Source organism: Paramacrobiotus metropolitanus, unplaced genomic scaffold (genome assembly GCF_019649055.1).
Source record: "Paramacrobiotus metropolitanus isolate TYO unplaced genomic scaffold, Prichtersi_v1.0 Parri_scaffold0000029, whole genome shotgun sequence".
Lineage (NCBI taxonomy): Eukaryota > Metazoa > Tardigrada > Eutardigrada > Parachela > Macrobiotidae > Paramacrobiotus > Paramacrobiotus metropolitanus.
The window spans coordinates 395,366-410,761 of record NW_026570249.1 but is presented as its reverse complement, the minus strand read 5'-3'; the positions used below and the strand labels follow the sequence as shown (position 1 = coordinate 410,761).

Here is a 15,396-nt window from a genome sequence, read left to right as displayed (position 1 = left end):
GTTGTGTATGTGCCTACCAAGAAGAGCTCTAATGTCGCAGTTCCTAGCGTTTTTAACCGGCTTGGTGTAAAGCCTGACGCGTCAATTCAGTATTCAGATGACATCACTGATCTACCAGCCGTTGCTGAAAAACTCAGCAGAGCTTTGTTTGATCATTCTGCGTTCGTTGATTTCACCGAATTATTCCCCTTGTCATTTGCGTTCGAATTTAATTTACCTAAAGTGCGTCGCGACGAATTTGGTCAACCATTATCAGCCGTATCAGCGGCCGGCCAGCGCGCTAATGCTATGACCTTTCCAATGTGGACTCGTTGTTATCACATTTTCATGTCATACCGGATTTACAACAAGCCAGAGTTTGTTTTGCCAATGTTAAAATATCTGGACATTATGGCAAGTTTTGCTCATTCATTTGACACCGCTCAGTGGTTTCATTATGATCAGCGGTTTCGACTGTTTGCTCGTATGCACCCGAATAATGCCGCCATTTGGTCGAAGACTGATCATGAAATTTACAGAGAGTGCTTTATGACTGTCATAACCGGTATGCGCCCGGGCGGAAGTCAGACAGCGTCTTTTGAACGTTTGACACAGTCAAGTGTTCCACCACCATCCTACTGTTGCTATAAGTGCAACATTCCTGGTCATTGGATTCAGAAATGCCCTAATTCTCCTCCTAACCGGCGTAAGGATCCTCCTAACCGTTATACGGAACCCCAGCTTTTTCGCGGGCGCAGCGAGACGGATGACCGTCTCTGTTCCGAATGGCAACGTGGATTCTGCACTCCACCGTGCCAGTACGGGAAGTTGCACCGCTGTGCAGCGTGTGACGCCGGTTCGCATGGTTTGCGCACCTGCAAGAAGCGCTCTAATGTCGGCGAAGCCGCCACAAACCGCGTCGACTCCTCTCAAACCTGATGCGTTTCGGCATTACATGCGCCACCATCCTGATCAGCATTTTGTAAGTGTGGTTGTTGATATGATCACTAATGGCGCAGATATTGGTTATTTCGGTCCTGTTTGTTCTCGTTTTACCGCTAACGCTAAAACTGCACGCGATCACCATGACGTTCTGCTCAAAGCTATCGAAAAAGAAGTTTTGTTGGGACATACAGTCGGCCCTTTTACTAAGCCGCCATTTACGCATTTTTCTATCAGTTCACTCGGCGTGCGTGAAAAGAAGCCGAGTGGACATCGAGTTATCCTTGATTTATCCAGGCCAGTTGGCAACAGTGTCAACGATTATATCGATGCTGAAGCGTATACGGTATCTTATTGTGCAGTTGACGATGCCGTTCAGCTACTGACACGTATGGGAATTGGGGCGTTAATGTGTAAACAGGATATTAAGCATGCATTTCGCTTAGTACCTGTGCGTCCTGCCGACTGGCCTTTGCTAGGCTATAAAGTTGGAAACCACTATTATTACGATATTGTTCTGCCATTTGGTGGAAGATCGTCTCCGCGTCTTTTTTGCATGATATCTGATGCCTTACATTGGATTGTGGCAAATGTTTCGGGAAAATTTAGCATTTTGCATTATGTGGACGATTTTTTCATTGTTGAACTTACGGTGGAGGCCTGTCAGTTTATCGTTAACCTGTTGCTGCAAATTGCTCAAGATCTTGGTATTCCATTTTCACCTGATAAAGCTGAAGGTCCTTCCACCTGTTTGCCATTTCTTGGTATCATTCTGAACTCAGTATCACAAACTTTATCCCTCCCAGCGGGTAAATTAGAACAACTTATTGCGTTAATTAATGTGTGGCTAGCACAGTCTATTTGCTCCAAGACTGAACTTCAAAGTCTGATCGGCTCTTTGCAGTTTGCCGCAAAGTGTGTTCCTGCTGGACGTTTATTCACGCGTAGACTAATTAATCTGTTGTCTTCGCCAGATCCAAATCGAATCGTTATCACTAATGATATTTATGACGATCTTCGTTGGTGGGCAGAGTTTCTGCCAAAGTGGAATGGTTGTGCTTCATTCTTGTCTGTTAATTGGTCTCATCCTGACGCCCTTCATCTGTATACAGATGCAGCTGCCGGCACTGGTTTAGCTGCGTATTTTGACGGCGAATGGTTTGCATGCCGCTGGCCGTCGCAGGAAATTGCGCAACGGTGTATTGCGTTTTTGGAAATCATTCCTGTTTATGTTGCGTGTTTAGTTTGGGCTGAAAAATTTCGAAAACAAAAAATTATTTTTCATTGTGAAAACATGGCGGTGGTTCACTGCTGGTGTTCTCTTAACTCGAAAAATTCTGATATTCTGCACGCCTTGCGAAAAATTTTAATGGTTGCAGCTTTGAATAACTTTACGATGACTGTAAAACACGTATCGGGCATTGATAACATAATTGCCGATTCACTTTCCCGTTTTGAATTCGATCGTTTCCGTGCAGCTGCTCCGAACGCTTGCATGCGTCCAGTAAATGTGCCTGATTTTTGGTCTGATATCTTGCAGATGCAACAGTCTACCATTTGATGCAGCATCATATTTCCGCGTCAACTAGGAAAACGTATTTGACTGCATTGAATCAGTTTTTGCGGTTCCTGTCTGCTCCATTTTACAATTCATCACTTTTTACCGAAGTCAATGTGCTGAATTTCATTGCTCATTTGTATCGTTGCGGCCATAAGTTTTCGTCGGTGCGAACATATCTTGCCGGAATCTCTAACTATGCGCTTGAAAGCGGTGTATCTGATCCCGTAGTGTCTATGAATGTTCAACATGCATTGAAAGGATTTCAGCGGTTGGCTCCTATCATGCCTGATAGCCGAATGCCAGTTTCACTGGATATAATGCGATTGTTGAAAACCAGAATCATTGCTTCGTCCTTATCGTTATATGACCAATCATTACTTTGGTGTGCAATGTGTTTCGCTTTCTTTGGTTTTTTGCGTATCTCCGAATTTGCAGTTTCGTTGAGCAATAAGCACACTATTCAATTTCGACATGTCACCTTTGATGGGCATCATGTGTCACTTGTTATTCCAAGTTCTAAAACGGACCAATTTTCTCATGGTTATACAGTGCATTTTAATTTTACTGAGCGTTCCATTTGTCCTGTTCGTGCATATGTTCGTTATTCGCGATGCCGTGTCCGTACTGATGCTCAAGCGCCGTTTTTCGTGTTTCGTGATGGTTCATCATTGTCTCGAAATTATTTTGAGTGTTATTTACATCGGTTATTACCGGAATTTCCTGATATTCACTCTCACAGTTTTCGTATTGGAGCCGCAACCACTGCGTTAGCGATGGGCTCATCTTGTCAGCAAGTACAGTCTGCTGGACGTTGGAAATCTTCGGCATTTTCAAGTTATATTCGGGAGAATCTGCCAATTCAATCGTTCCGCATGTACTGAGTTCTGTTTGGGGGTTTGTTTGGGGCGTTTCTGTTTTGGTTCATTGTATATTCATTGTGTACTCATTGTTTTGAATAAAAAATACCCGGCAAACCCACGATGCGGTGTTCTGTTTACATCCACAGCGAGCGGCAGAATTAAAAGGAATTATCGGAGATAATTAATGTTAATTCTGGCGAGCGGCATGCTTTTGCCTCGCCTTTGACGTTAATGTTCTGTCGCGCGACAGATTTATTGGTGGCCATCTGGGTGGTCAGATAGCATTTCCTGATGTTGTTCTGGTTTTCATGCTGCTTTTCGCAGTCTTGCATGCCCATCTACCATTTGCAAAAATCTTTGATGCAGTTCACATCGATCGCGATTTTCCCGCCCTCCCGTTTCCCATTTGTATGAAGGAGCTTTGGGAGAGGGGGCGTTTCTGTTTTGGTTCATTGTATATTCATTGTGTACTCATTGTTTTGAATAAAAAATACCCGGCTTCAGTTAACTGTCTGATAGCTTGAAGTCCAGTGGCGAATCTAGGCGGGCTCGGACGGGGGGGGGGCTAGAGAACTCACGAGTATTCTCTCGTTTTTTCGGCGACCTCCGGCGTAAAAAAAATCGCAACGTACCCCCCTCTTGCGAATTTTTTTGCCGTCCGAGTTACGGGGGGGCATTAGCCCCGGGAGCCCCCCTTAAATTCACCACTGGCTTGAACACATTTTATTACTCAAAATAAGTACTTGTACTCTGAGAAACTCTTCCCGGATTTCTTCTTTGAAAGTTAATCTTTGGTTTATAATCTCCGTACTTTGATTTACAACGTTATGATTATTTTAACAGGTTCGTCAGACTCAGTGACAGAAACGCACGTGCGTTGACGTAATGAAAGTGCCCATGTATGGCAAGAATTTTCCTTACAGCATCACAGTCAACGGTCGCGCGGAAGATTACAATTAATACCACTTAACTTAGTACCGGAAAATTTTAATTCATTATTCACCACAATGTGTACTACCATTGTACTCGTGTTACTATCCTCCGGGGTGTATTCCCTTGTTTTATGAAAAATGAATGTAATACTACGGCAAAAGTGTAGATTGCAGGAGGTCATCTTCCTAGAAAAACGCGTTCGTTTTAGCCAAAAGCGGCATCCCACCAGATATCCTTTTTATTAGAGTACTATGATTTGAAATATGCATCGCTATATGGAAATATAAATGAACAAAAGCTAACTTTTTGTTTCCGGTTGAAAATTTGAGAACTCTATTTTGTAGACGTTTCTCTGCCATAAAATGCTCACGTAGCTAATGTTATAAGCTGTAATATCATTGAATGCCAAATTAATTTAACGTAATTGATTTTCAATTTTGTACTGTCTGCAAGGGTCACAGTTACGATCACAAAATTAATTAGCCCTTGGCAAATTATTTGGTAGGGATACAGATACGTTGTTGATTCTGTGTAAAGCCATTTTCTGCTAATAATTTAAAGCATGAACCGGTCAACAATCAACAGTAGTATCCGGGTCCAACCTGATCAACTTTTTTATCCGGGGGTCTAAATTTTTGGACCTAGGGCATTATTTACGGGTCTAAAATATCGGGACCTAGGTTATAATTTACTAGAGCGTGTCGGCGCGGGCGTGCATGTACCGTCGTGGCGGAGCCACGACGGTGCATGTACGGGGCGCATACGTGAAATAGTACGCAGAGTCTCTACTGAAAGAACATTTGTTTTTACTAAGGTTTCAAAACTTAGTTCGTGCACAGGCGGAAACCTTAGTTGTTCTACACTAAGGTATGGGAAACCTTAGTTGACCTACTGCCGCATACGATATTGTTTTTTAACTTGGTTATTCGTTTTTTGTCATTTAGATAGTCAGTTTTTTTAATGGTTACCTGACAAACCTTGTACTAAAATTTTATTCCGCACGGAAAGTAAATGGAAAAAGTTATATAAGGGTAAACAAATACTGCATCACTTTCAATAATTACCGTATAACGATCAATAATTACCGCGGTAACGAAAGAATGTTTCTAGGTATATTCGATTCTTAACATTGTTCGACAGAGTTTTGCAGTTGCATGACTTGGTTGTTTACTAAGCCTAACGCTAACAGTAATTTTGCGTAAATCTTGTTGGAATACTGATTGATTGACGAAACAAAAATCCGGTAGCTTCATAATAAATCATAGTTTGGAATTGCATGACAGGTATTTTTATTTCAAAAAAAAATACACCATATGGTGGCGCACAAGCATTTTTAAAGGCATGATAGCAGTTCCGCAGGTATTTAAGGGGCAAGGTATCTTCTGAATGGCGGCGGCCACCACACTTTATTGAATCGTAACGGCATCGCCACACATTGATGTGCAAATTCTTTATGGAGGAACTGCTGACCGGCATCATCCGACACCATGGGCTTATTAAACTGGAATTCACAGGAGCGTTGCAAATAGCGCGCTTGGTTTCCAATTGCATGGTGCTTTTGGAACCGATGTGGAATCCTACTGTAGATCGTCAGATCAACGAGTTGGTGACGGCTTTGGCTCGACGATGCCCATGTATTATGAACAGTCCAGGACCGATTGCTACGACTTCGAGTGCTTGTTTTGCTGAATCATCATCCTTATCTTCGACGTAGCTCGACGATGCCGATGTACAACGGAATTAACCTAACTGGAGCCGGAATCCAACTGTAGATCGTCAGGACGTTCGGATCTTTCCGGTGGCCATGTAAAATTTGTTCCGCGTTCGGTGCTTTGGCTTTCTTCGGTTGCGATGCTTTCAATCACAACTGGCAACTGAAAGCACGACCAGCGATAAAAGATTTTTGCAAAAGAATAACCGACTGGCCGTTTTTACCTAGCTGCCACTTGGGTGAGTGATGTTCCTTAAAGTGCTGTTCCAGTAGTTGGTTTGTAGCATTTTCCCCACCGCTTCCGTCACGATGAATATGGCAAAAACAATAAAGAAGATTACGTAAAGAAGCGTTAATAAAATTGTTTCACATCTGCGACCCACAGGGGTCGCATTCGGAAACAAACGCCTTGGGTCGGCCATAGCGCGACAATTTGAAACGTTCATGCTTAAATACTTGCTGTTTGCAGGTCATCGCCTTAAATAACTGCAAACAGGAACATTTAAGGCGCAAAATAAATCCAACTAGCAAAAGTGACAAAATGTATGGAACGTTGTCTTCATTTCCGCGCTTTTGCGCACCCTTTGGAATGTGCATTTGTGGACCGACAATGTCTGGAAAAACCAATTTTAAGTTTTCTTTGATCAACAATAGTGACATACTGATTGATAAGCCGCCATCTAAAATAATTTACTGCTACGGAGAATGGCAGAATGCTTTTCATAATTTGAAGAACTTGGAGTTTGTCAAAGGCTTGGATAATTTGTTTTCGCTGCTAGACGATACCGTCTCCGGCGAGCAAACGTTGATAACCAATGACGACCTGGCTTCTGAAAAAGTTCTGATTTATGTAAAGACGACCGTTGCTCCAATTTGTTCACGCGTAGAATACATCACAACAACGTTTCAGTCGTTGTTCTGCTGCAAAATTTATATAAGCAAGGAAAATCAATGCGAGACATCACTTTCAATTCCCAGTACTTGATACTATTTAAGAGCGTGAGGGATGTCCAACAAATCAACTTACTAGCCCGTCAAACAGGATTGAGACATTTAGTGGAAGCGTACAGAAAAGTGACTGCTCAACCTTACCTGCCTCTGATCATTGATATGCGACCCGCATGTCCGGATTATTTAAGGATCCGCTCTCATGTGTTGCCATATGAGCAGATGAGAATTTACACCAATCGTTGCCAAAATGTCGGAACGTGTTAAAGCCTTAGCCCCTTTCCTGATTACTCTGCAAAATCTGAAACCCAAACAGCTTAAAGTTCTATTGGGTTATATGAACAAATCGCAGTTGAAAGCCTTGGAAGAAATTGCGGTTAATATTGTCAAGAACATTGTGGCCCTCAGCCCTACCGAACTGGACAAGTGCAAACGCCATCGGAAAGCATTAAAGTTGATTGCTCTCCGGCGGTACCCGAATAAAAAAAAGCGGAAAATTCTACAGCAAGGAGGATTCATTGGAGCCATATTACCCGTTATAGCCGGAGTGTTGACGTCACTGATTGGAAATGGATGAATACTACATTGTACCGCGCCGTGACATGGAAGCACGACTACATGAGCAGATACAGATAAATAAGGAACCTCCCGAAGCCAGAACGGTCTTGTCATTGGATGCCTTATTAGCCAAAACCTTGCATCGTACCGATATAAATGAGTATGAAAAAGCCAGCCAGTTATCAAGCATACTGGAGCGCTTTTTAGCTTTGAAACAGAAAGCCTTGCCCGACGAAAATTTACTGGAAATACCGAATGTTCCCACCATTCAGCCATCAGCGTTGACCTTTGAATCTTCGAAACCTCTTCCAACTGGTTCCAAAAGGAAACGGACCGATTACGATACTGAAAGATCTTCAAAACAACCACGTGTTCCGTTATTCCCTGATAACTTACCGACAATAGGGCGCAAGCGCGAACGGGAGGGTGAAGAGGATTTTCACGATACTAAAAGTTCCTCAAAACAATCACGTGTTCCAATATTTCCGGAGATCTTACCAACCAAAGGGCGCAAACGTGATCGCGAAAACGAAGAGGATTTTTTACCGGTGAAAATTCCACGACGACCGTTATTTCCGCCTACTCTGCCCACCAAAGGCTCAAAAAGAAAGGTGGTTGTGGAAGTGGAAACTCCTGTCCAAAAGAAAAGACAAGTGGGAAGCGGCAGCCGACGCTTACCGTGGATTACTTTGCCATAATGGCGAGTTGGATACCCAGTGTTTTGCGATTATGCCGCATATTTAAGATCAACTGTGTGTCCACATGTTGCAACAATGGAGAAGCTGATGAAAAAGTACTTAAACCGAAGAAATCCCGGAAGCCTTGGCGGCATCGCAAGATTCCAAAGGAGTTTAAAAACCAGAGCCAACAAACGGAAAGCTTTGGAAATTCTGCAAGGGATCGATGCGTACACGGTGACGAAGGAGAACCGCAAACGGTTCCCACGCAACCGAGTAGTCGTGACGACACTGCAGCAGCAATACCAAGCTGATCTGGCTGACCTGTCTAAATATGCCAAAGAAAACGATGGATACAAGTACCTGCTGTTTGTCATTGACTGCTTTTCCAAAAAAACTGAGCGTAATTCCTTTGAGAGGAAAGACCGGTAAAGAAACCAAAACAGCTTTAGAGCAAGCATTCAAGGAATTGGGAGAACCGGAAAAGCTCCGATACGATAAAGGAACAGAAATGTTGAACAAGACGGTGAAAGACTTCCTCAACGGCAAAAGGATCGCCATGTTCACTTCGGAAAACGAAGACATCAAATGCGCCATGGCCGAACGAGTCATACGGACCATCAAGTCGCGAACATTCCGCCTTTTCCGCGCACGTGTTGCAACACGTTATGTGGACAAGCTGCAGGACTTGGTGTATTCGTACGACCATTCAAAGCATCAGTCGCATGGAATGCGCCCCGTGGATGTTAAGCACAGCAATTCCTTATCGGTTTATCACCGTTTGTATCCACCAAAGATTGCGTACCAACCGCGGTACAGTGTAGGGGACGCTGTGCGGATTGCTATCAACAAAAGCAAGATGGAAAAAGGCTACGCGTATCGATTTAAGGAGGAGATTTTCTACGTTGTGCAAGTTATTCCGCATTACGTTCCCGTCTATCGGTTGAAAGACTATCAAGACAATCTTATCAAAGGAACATTCTATGAACACGAACTTTCTAAAGTTTCTGAACCGGATCAGTTTACCATCGACCACATTGTGAAACGTCAAGGGAACAAAGTACTGGTACGTTGGTTAGGATACGGACCGGAACACGATTCGTGGATCAAAGCATCATGTATGAAGGGGATCCTTTCTACGTGACGTTGCCTAGCGACGTGGCAACAGAAGCAACCAACACAGCCTCTAACTGGACAACCAAACTGAAACACCCCATCACTCTCAAAGGAAAGTGGGAAATGGCCCTTGTCGAGTTGCAATATTTGAACTCGTTTTATACTTTGCCCGTGGAACAGAAAATACAAGTGAATATTGTGAAAGAATTCCGATTGAAAAAAAAACGACACAGGTTTTATTGAATCTGTTGATTATGTCATCCATCAAGATGAAATTACCATTCCGCCAGGCAACTTTAAGAATGCTGAATTGTTACTGCAAACGATCAATTCGCTGGTGCCTAAAGTTGGAGCATACATGGTGGATGATACGGTTCATTCCGATAAAAGCGCCTTGTCAACCGATCGAGCCTTTACCGTTCAGTTCCTCACCCCAACGAATCATCGCGTGCGACTCAACATTGGAAACGACCGTGTGTCTGTTGTTATTCCTCCAGGATCATCAATTTTGCAAAAGATTCTTGGTTTTGGCAGCGCTGAATTCAAACCAGATGTGCCAGTTGAGAATCACGGCAATGCGCGGGGCCCCTTTCCCATGGAAACCAAGACTAGTCAAATTAAATATCTCTCGTTCCTGACCAACCCGCCCAATCCCAAGCTGAGCACTTTTATTTCGGAGCGTCCCATGAACACTTTGTTAGGAAATCAAAGTTTGTTTGTGTACAGCGATGTGGCTGACTACAGCTTGATCGGAGACACAGCAGCGCAATTTTTGCGTTCTGTACCTATTAGAGGAGAAGCCAATCAAATCGTGGAAGCACGGTTCGACATTCCGCATTACGTTCCTGTTTTACGACAACATTTCGAAACCATTCACCTGACCATTGCTAATGATCTCGGAGACGATGCCAAATTCCAAACCGGGAAATCGTTGGTGAAACTGCATTTCCGACCCCAAAGATTGTACTAAAAATGCCCCTGGTTCCGTACGTACCCGACCCGCGGCGTTATGAAAGCGTCTTCCTGAACCAAACCGGAAGAAGCGCGCTCATACGCTACCGTGGGATCTTGCAGAATGGATCGGGGTTTCCACAAATCCTTAAAAGGTTATTTGCCAAAATTTCTTCCTTTGCGGCCCCTATTTTAAAGCAAGCAGCACCCCATGCCAAAGCCGCGCTGGAAGCCGCCACACCACACCTGCAAGAAGCTGCTACCGGGGTTATTAAAGATGTAGCAGCACGTGCCGGAGCCGCGATTGAGAAACGTCTAGCTCCTCAAGAAGGACAAGGTCGAAAACGATTGTGACGGATAAAACGTATTCCCCCTAAAGATATTCCTGACTTTATTTAAAAAATGGCCATGCTCATGGTCGAAGATTCGGAACCGGCCATGCAGCTGGAGAATCAGTTTTTTGCCCTTCCGGCAACGCTGACTGATCGTTGGCGTACGGAGAACGAGAAACTGAATCCCACTACCATTCTGACGGATAACGGTTCAGCTGGAGACATCAACTTTTTCATTCCTCCCAGTACGTCTGGTTTACTTAGCTTGGCTGATATGATACTGGAGCTAGAGGTGGGCATCAAAGTGCGCAAGGGTACTGGAGAATGGGAAGCGATGACAGCAGCCGATGGTGTCGCTCCCGTCAACAATTTTCTGCATTCTCTGTTTTCTTCGTGTCACGTGACGGTGGCTAATCGGCTTATCTCGGATGCAGCGACGTTCTATCCATACCGTGCTTATCTGGAATCATTGCTATCTTATACGACCGATGCGCAAAATAGTCAATTGACATCGGCGGCTTTCTACCACGATACCGCACTGCGCTTCAACGATGAAACACTAAACAAGGGCGAGAAAAACCGCAAAGCCTTGTTTGATGGTGGAAATTATGTGCAACTGTCTGGCAAGCTGTTTGCGGATCTGTTTGACCAGAGTAAACCGCTGTGCACGGGTGTGCCTGTCAATATCCGACTAGTGGTCAGCCGACCGGAATTTTCTTTGCGCCTGTGGGATCAAGACGCTACAAAGTCCTTCAAACCATTCATCCGCAACGCTCGACTATCGATTCGACGATATATACCATCCCCTGATTTTCTAACGGCCGTGATGGGAGAATTGTTAAAAAAAACCGTAAAGTACCACATTGAACGTGTGGTAATGCGTGTGTCGGATATTGCTCAAAAGACACAGAGCACAGTGGTCAGTAATCTGCAAATTGGACAAATTCCCAAAGTGGCCTTCATTGGATTTGTGGACAGTGAAGATTTTCATGGATCAAGTAAACGCAGTCCGTTCAACTTTCAACACTTTAACCTGACGCAAATCAGTGTGGAAGTGGACGGGCAAAGTTATCCCAACAAACCGTACATGGCTGATTTTGAACGCAGCCTGTCTTTGGAATGCTATGATGGACTACTAGATACGTTGGGCCATCGACCAAGTCTACAAGGAAGTCTCCCGTTTACGCGCATACAGTACAACCAAGGCTATACGCTATATGGGTTTGACCTCACGCCCGGACATACTGGACGCGGACCGCTAACTTTGATCAAACAGGGCAATTTAAGCGTTTCTGTTTCCTTTGGAAAACCATTGGTAAAAACCATCATGATGGTGTGCATGCTGGTGTACGACAGCGTTATTGAGATCAACCAACACCGTCAGCTGATTGCGGACTTTTCAACATGCACAGCCAGCAAATCAACGAGGCCTTGCAGGGCCATTCGATCACCACCCAAACTTTTTGTGGTGTTTTTGCCAGTAATGAAGTACCCCCGTCACTACAACCCTATCCCGCAGCGTGTGTGGTAAATACTGATCCGGCTGACCGAGAAGGAGAGCATTGGATTGCTTTGTATCAGGAAATGGATGGAAGTATGGAAGTGTTCGACTCGTATGGCAAGAAGCTGGAATCTTACTCGTCAGACTTTGTTAGTTTAACTAAAGAGAATGAAATTGTCTTGCAATCCGAGCAGTTTCAATCAGAACTCAGTACCGTCTGTGGCCAATATTGTCTGTTTTTCATTTTACGACGATGTAGTGGCGAGTCATTTACGAATATTGTGCATTTGTTTACTGATAATAAGGCGAGCAACGACAAGATGGTGTGCCAGTACGTTAACTGTTTTTTCAATTTAAAAACAACCATGGTTGATGGAAATCTCATCCGGCAGATTTGCAAACGATTAATAAAATGATCAGCAAAAAAATGGGCAGCGCTATTGAACAGTAAATGTGACAAAGTATAGTATACAAAGATAATATAATTCAAGAACCCACTTAACATTCGTCAGTTAGCATACGACCTACACGGTCACGCAATTCCTTTCCGTTGCTGGCTAAAAATCCAGCAACGTTTAGCTCCAGTGCTTGTTCCACGCCCAGTTTGTCTTTGCCAAATAAAATGCCATACACCATCCGCAATTCAGTCAGGCGCTCCATAGCAGCATTCCATTCGCCGTCGGTTGGGCGCTCCTTACCCGTTCCACCCGTTCCGTCATCGGTCAGCTTGACCAGTCCTACCATTGCTTCCGCTACTTCGCTTAGCAAATCTTTGTACATTAGTCCTTCCTTGACAGGGTCCGGTTTTCCCAGTTCTTTCTGAATGGCCGCCATGTCTTTAAACAGCTGCATGTCTTGCAACAGTTCCTTCAAGGCATCATAGCACCGCTCTCCAAAGGAAATGCCATAGCGCGGAGGGTATAGATCGCCAGCTGGTTTTTGATGATAGCGACGGATTGTTGCCACATTGGCACTGTTGAAGCGGTTCCAACCAAAATACATTCCACCATCCAAACGGTATAATGGGGATAACTTGCCCGTTTCAGCTGAAGAGGCCTGCGTCGCTTCATCCATATCCGTAGTACCCGTCAGCATCAGAGCAGCCAAACGTAAAAATCCAGGTTTGTTGAGGGCAATGCTTTTGCCCCAAGTCGGCTTCCACGAATGATCCGGTTGCTCTTTCCACTCACCAAAAACCACGCGGACAACATGGTGGTCGGTCGTGCTGCGGGCGACGTAAACGAATTTGTCGTTGCTAGGCGGTAGACGGGGCGGCCTTGCTGGGTAAAGGCAAATCGTTGGTGAGGTTTTGCATCCTCCAACTTTGGCTTCTTGACGTCATCCGCTTTAGGCTTCCGAGGTCGCTTGTTCGATGGGGGGGCAAATCCAGAAACTCCATTTTAGAAAAAAGAACTGAGCTTTCTGAAGAAACTTGTCAGCTTTTTATAGTTGGCATACGGAACGTAGTAACAATGGATAGTGATACTGGTAATTATTGATTGTTACCGACCTGTAACATTCGAATGGGTACTGGTAATTTTGAAAAGTTACCGGTGTAATGTTTCTTAATGACACCTGTAACATTCAAAAGTGATACCTTCCACAGCTATAAATAGCCGTGTGACGCAGCAGTGGTCATTCATTCTGATCCAAAATGGCCACTCCTTGTATTCTAGATGCTGACTGGTTTGTTATTGCCGGGAAGAAATACATTAAGCAGCTTGCCTTTTACTGCCCGGAAAAAGAACAGCAGGAGTTGTACACTTTTACACTCCCGCGCGTTGCTGCCAAATACGGTTCATTATTGCGCACCCAAGCCCGTCACTCCCACGGATTGTTGTGGAATACCGAAGGAGAATATCGTCATAACCAAGTGACCTGCGCCCTAGAGGATATGTTCAAAAAAATTGGCCGACCGAATCAAATCCGTTTCTTCGCCAAGGGACTGGAAAAGTGCCGCCTCTTGGAGCAGTACTTACCGGAAGTCGCCAACCTGGAAAACTTTGGATGCCCGCCGTATCATAAGCTGACCACCCTCCCCGTGTCCACCTTGCGCAAAGCCGTGCGTTTCACGCTGTGGTACTATTGCGATGCCGAAAATCACCAATGTCGTTGCCGTTGCGGATTTAAACACTACCCTGGACCTGAAGAAAATGGAAAAGGCGCTGCCGATGGCTCAGTATATACCCCATCGATTTTCTGGATTGCTTTTGCGGATCTTGGAACCATACAAAGCGCACTGTCAACTGTACCGCAATGGCAAAATCACCGTCAACGGAGCCCGCTCAGAAGGAGCCCACGAATTGTTGCAGAATTTTACTAACATGTTAACCGCTATTGGATACCGATGTACCATTTCTAAATTTCGTATTGTCAATATTGTGGCTAATCATACTTTTCCTCAACGTGTGCATATCGAGAAATTCAGCAAGTTTTTTCACTTGGAGTATACACCTGAATTGTTTAGTGGTCTAGCCATCAAGTGTAGTGTTGGCCGTGCTGTTCTGTTTACTTCTGGCAAATGTAATTTTTTTGGTCTGAAATCCGCTACTGATTTACCGAAAGCGGTGCAACGCGTCGAAATCATGCTCGATCAATTCAATAAATTTATTTCAACTTAAAGCCATAAGGCAAAGTGTTGTATTCCGCATCAACAATGCGACGTTTGTCATACGTCACTTGCAGGCGTTTTTCCATACTAGTGGTACATATAGTCAGATCTTTTTTAACTCGTTTAAGAATATCCGGATACTGAATATTTACAAAAGTCCGGTTTTCCAACATCTCTAACATGGTGCTAAAGTTAATTTGCTCACTCGTTTGCCCGTTCAACGTAAAGCCTTTCACTTTGACGACAGCATCTCCATCATTGGTGACTTAGGCATACGTTTTAGCGCCCAAGCTAACAAACTGCGTGATATATTGTCCTGGCTTCAGTTCGTTGGTCAGGTCTCCCAAAAAGATTCCGGTGGGAGAATCAACAAGTCCAGGCCTTGTGACAAAAAATATCGAATCTGTAAAGGGCATGTACGGTAAATTTCCCAGAAACAAAACCTTTTTTCGGAAAAATCTGAATTACCTGTATCAAAATACAGTAACCGATCTTTCACCATATCCATAAAATTGTACAAGTGCAATCGTGCCCAGCATGTTATAAATCTGCAAAGCAAACTAGGCTCATTGACAGTTCCAGAAAAAAATATTTCTGCACTTACGCCGCCAAAATGACGTTGGTATTGGGATTGCGCTCCACAAATCCGCTTTCTTTAGTGTACGCTAGTTGCACGACGTCTTCCGTAAACATATCCCAGGATTGTACGTGGAATT

General features: G+C 44.2%; 2 protein-coding genes across 2 annotated transcripts; both read left to right on the top strand.

Annotated features, from left to right (window-relative positions):
* The first annotated feature begins 871 nt into the window (after positions 1-871).
* LOC129588283 (uncharacterized) lies at positions 872-2,510 on the top strand. Its single transcript, XM_055482450.1, has 3 exons — positions 872-1,730; positions 1,773-1,836; positions 2,462-2,510. Exons 1-3 carry the CDS (start codon positions 872-874, stop codon positions 2,508-2,510), a joined length of 972 nt encoding a protein of 323 aa, XP_055338425.1.
* Positions 2,511-10,638: 8,128 nt separating this feature from the next.
* On the top strand, positions 10,639-12,099 carry LOC129588282 (uncharacterized protein F54H12.2-like). Its single transcript, XM_055482449.1, has one exon. The coding sequence runs from the start codon at positions 10,639-10,641 to the stop codon at positions 12,097-12,099; it is 1,461 nt and encodes a 486-aa protein (XP_055338424.1).
* The last annotated feature ends 3,297 nt before the right edge of the window (positions 12,100-15,396 follow it).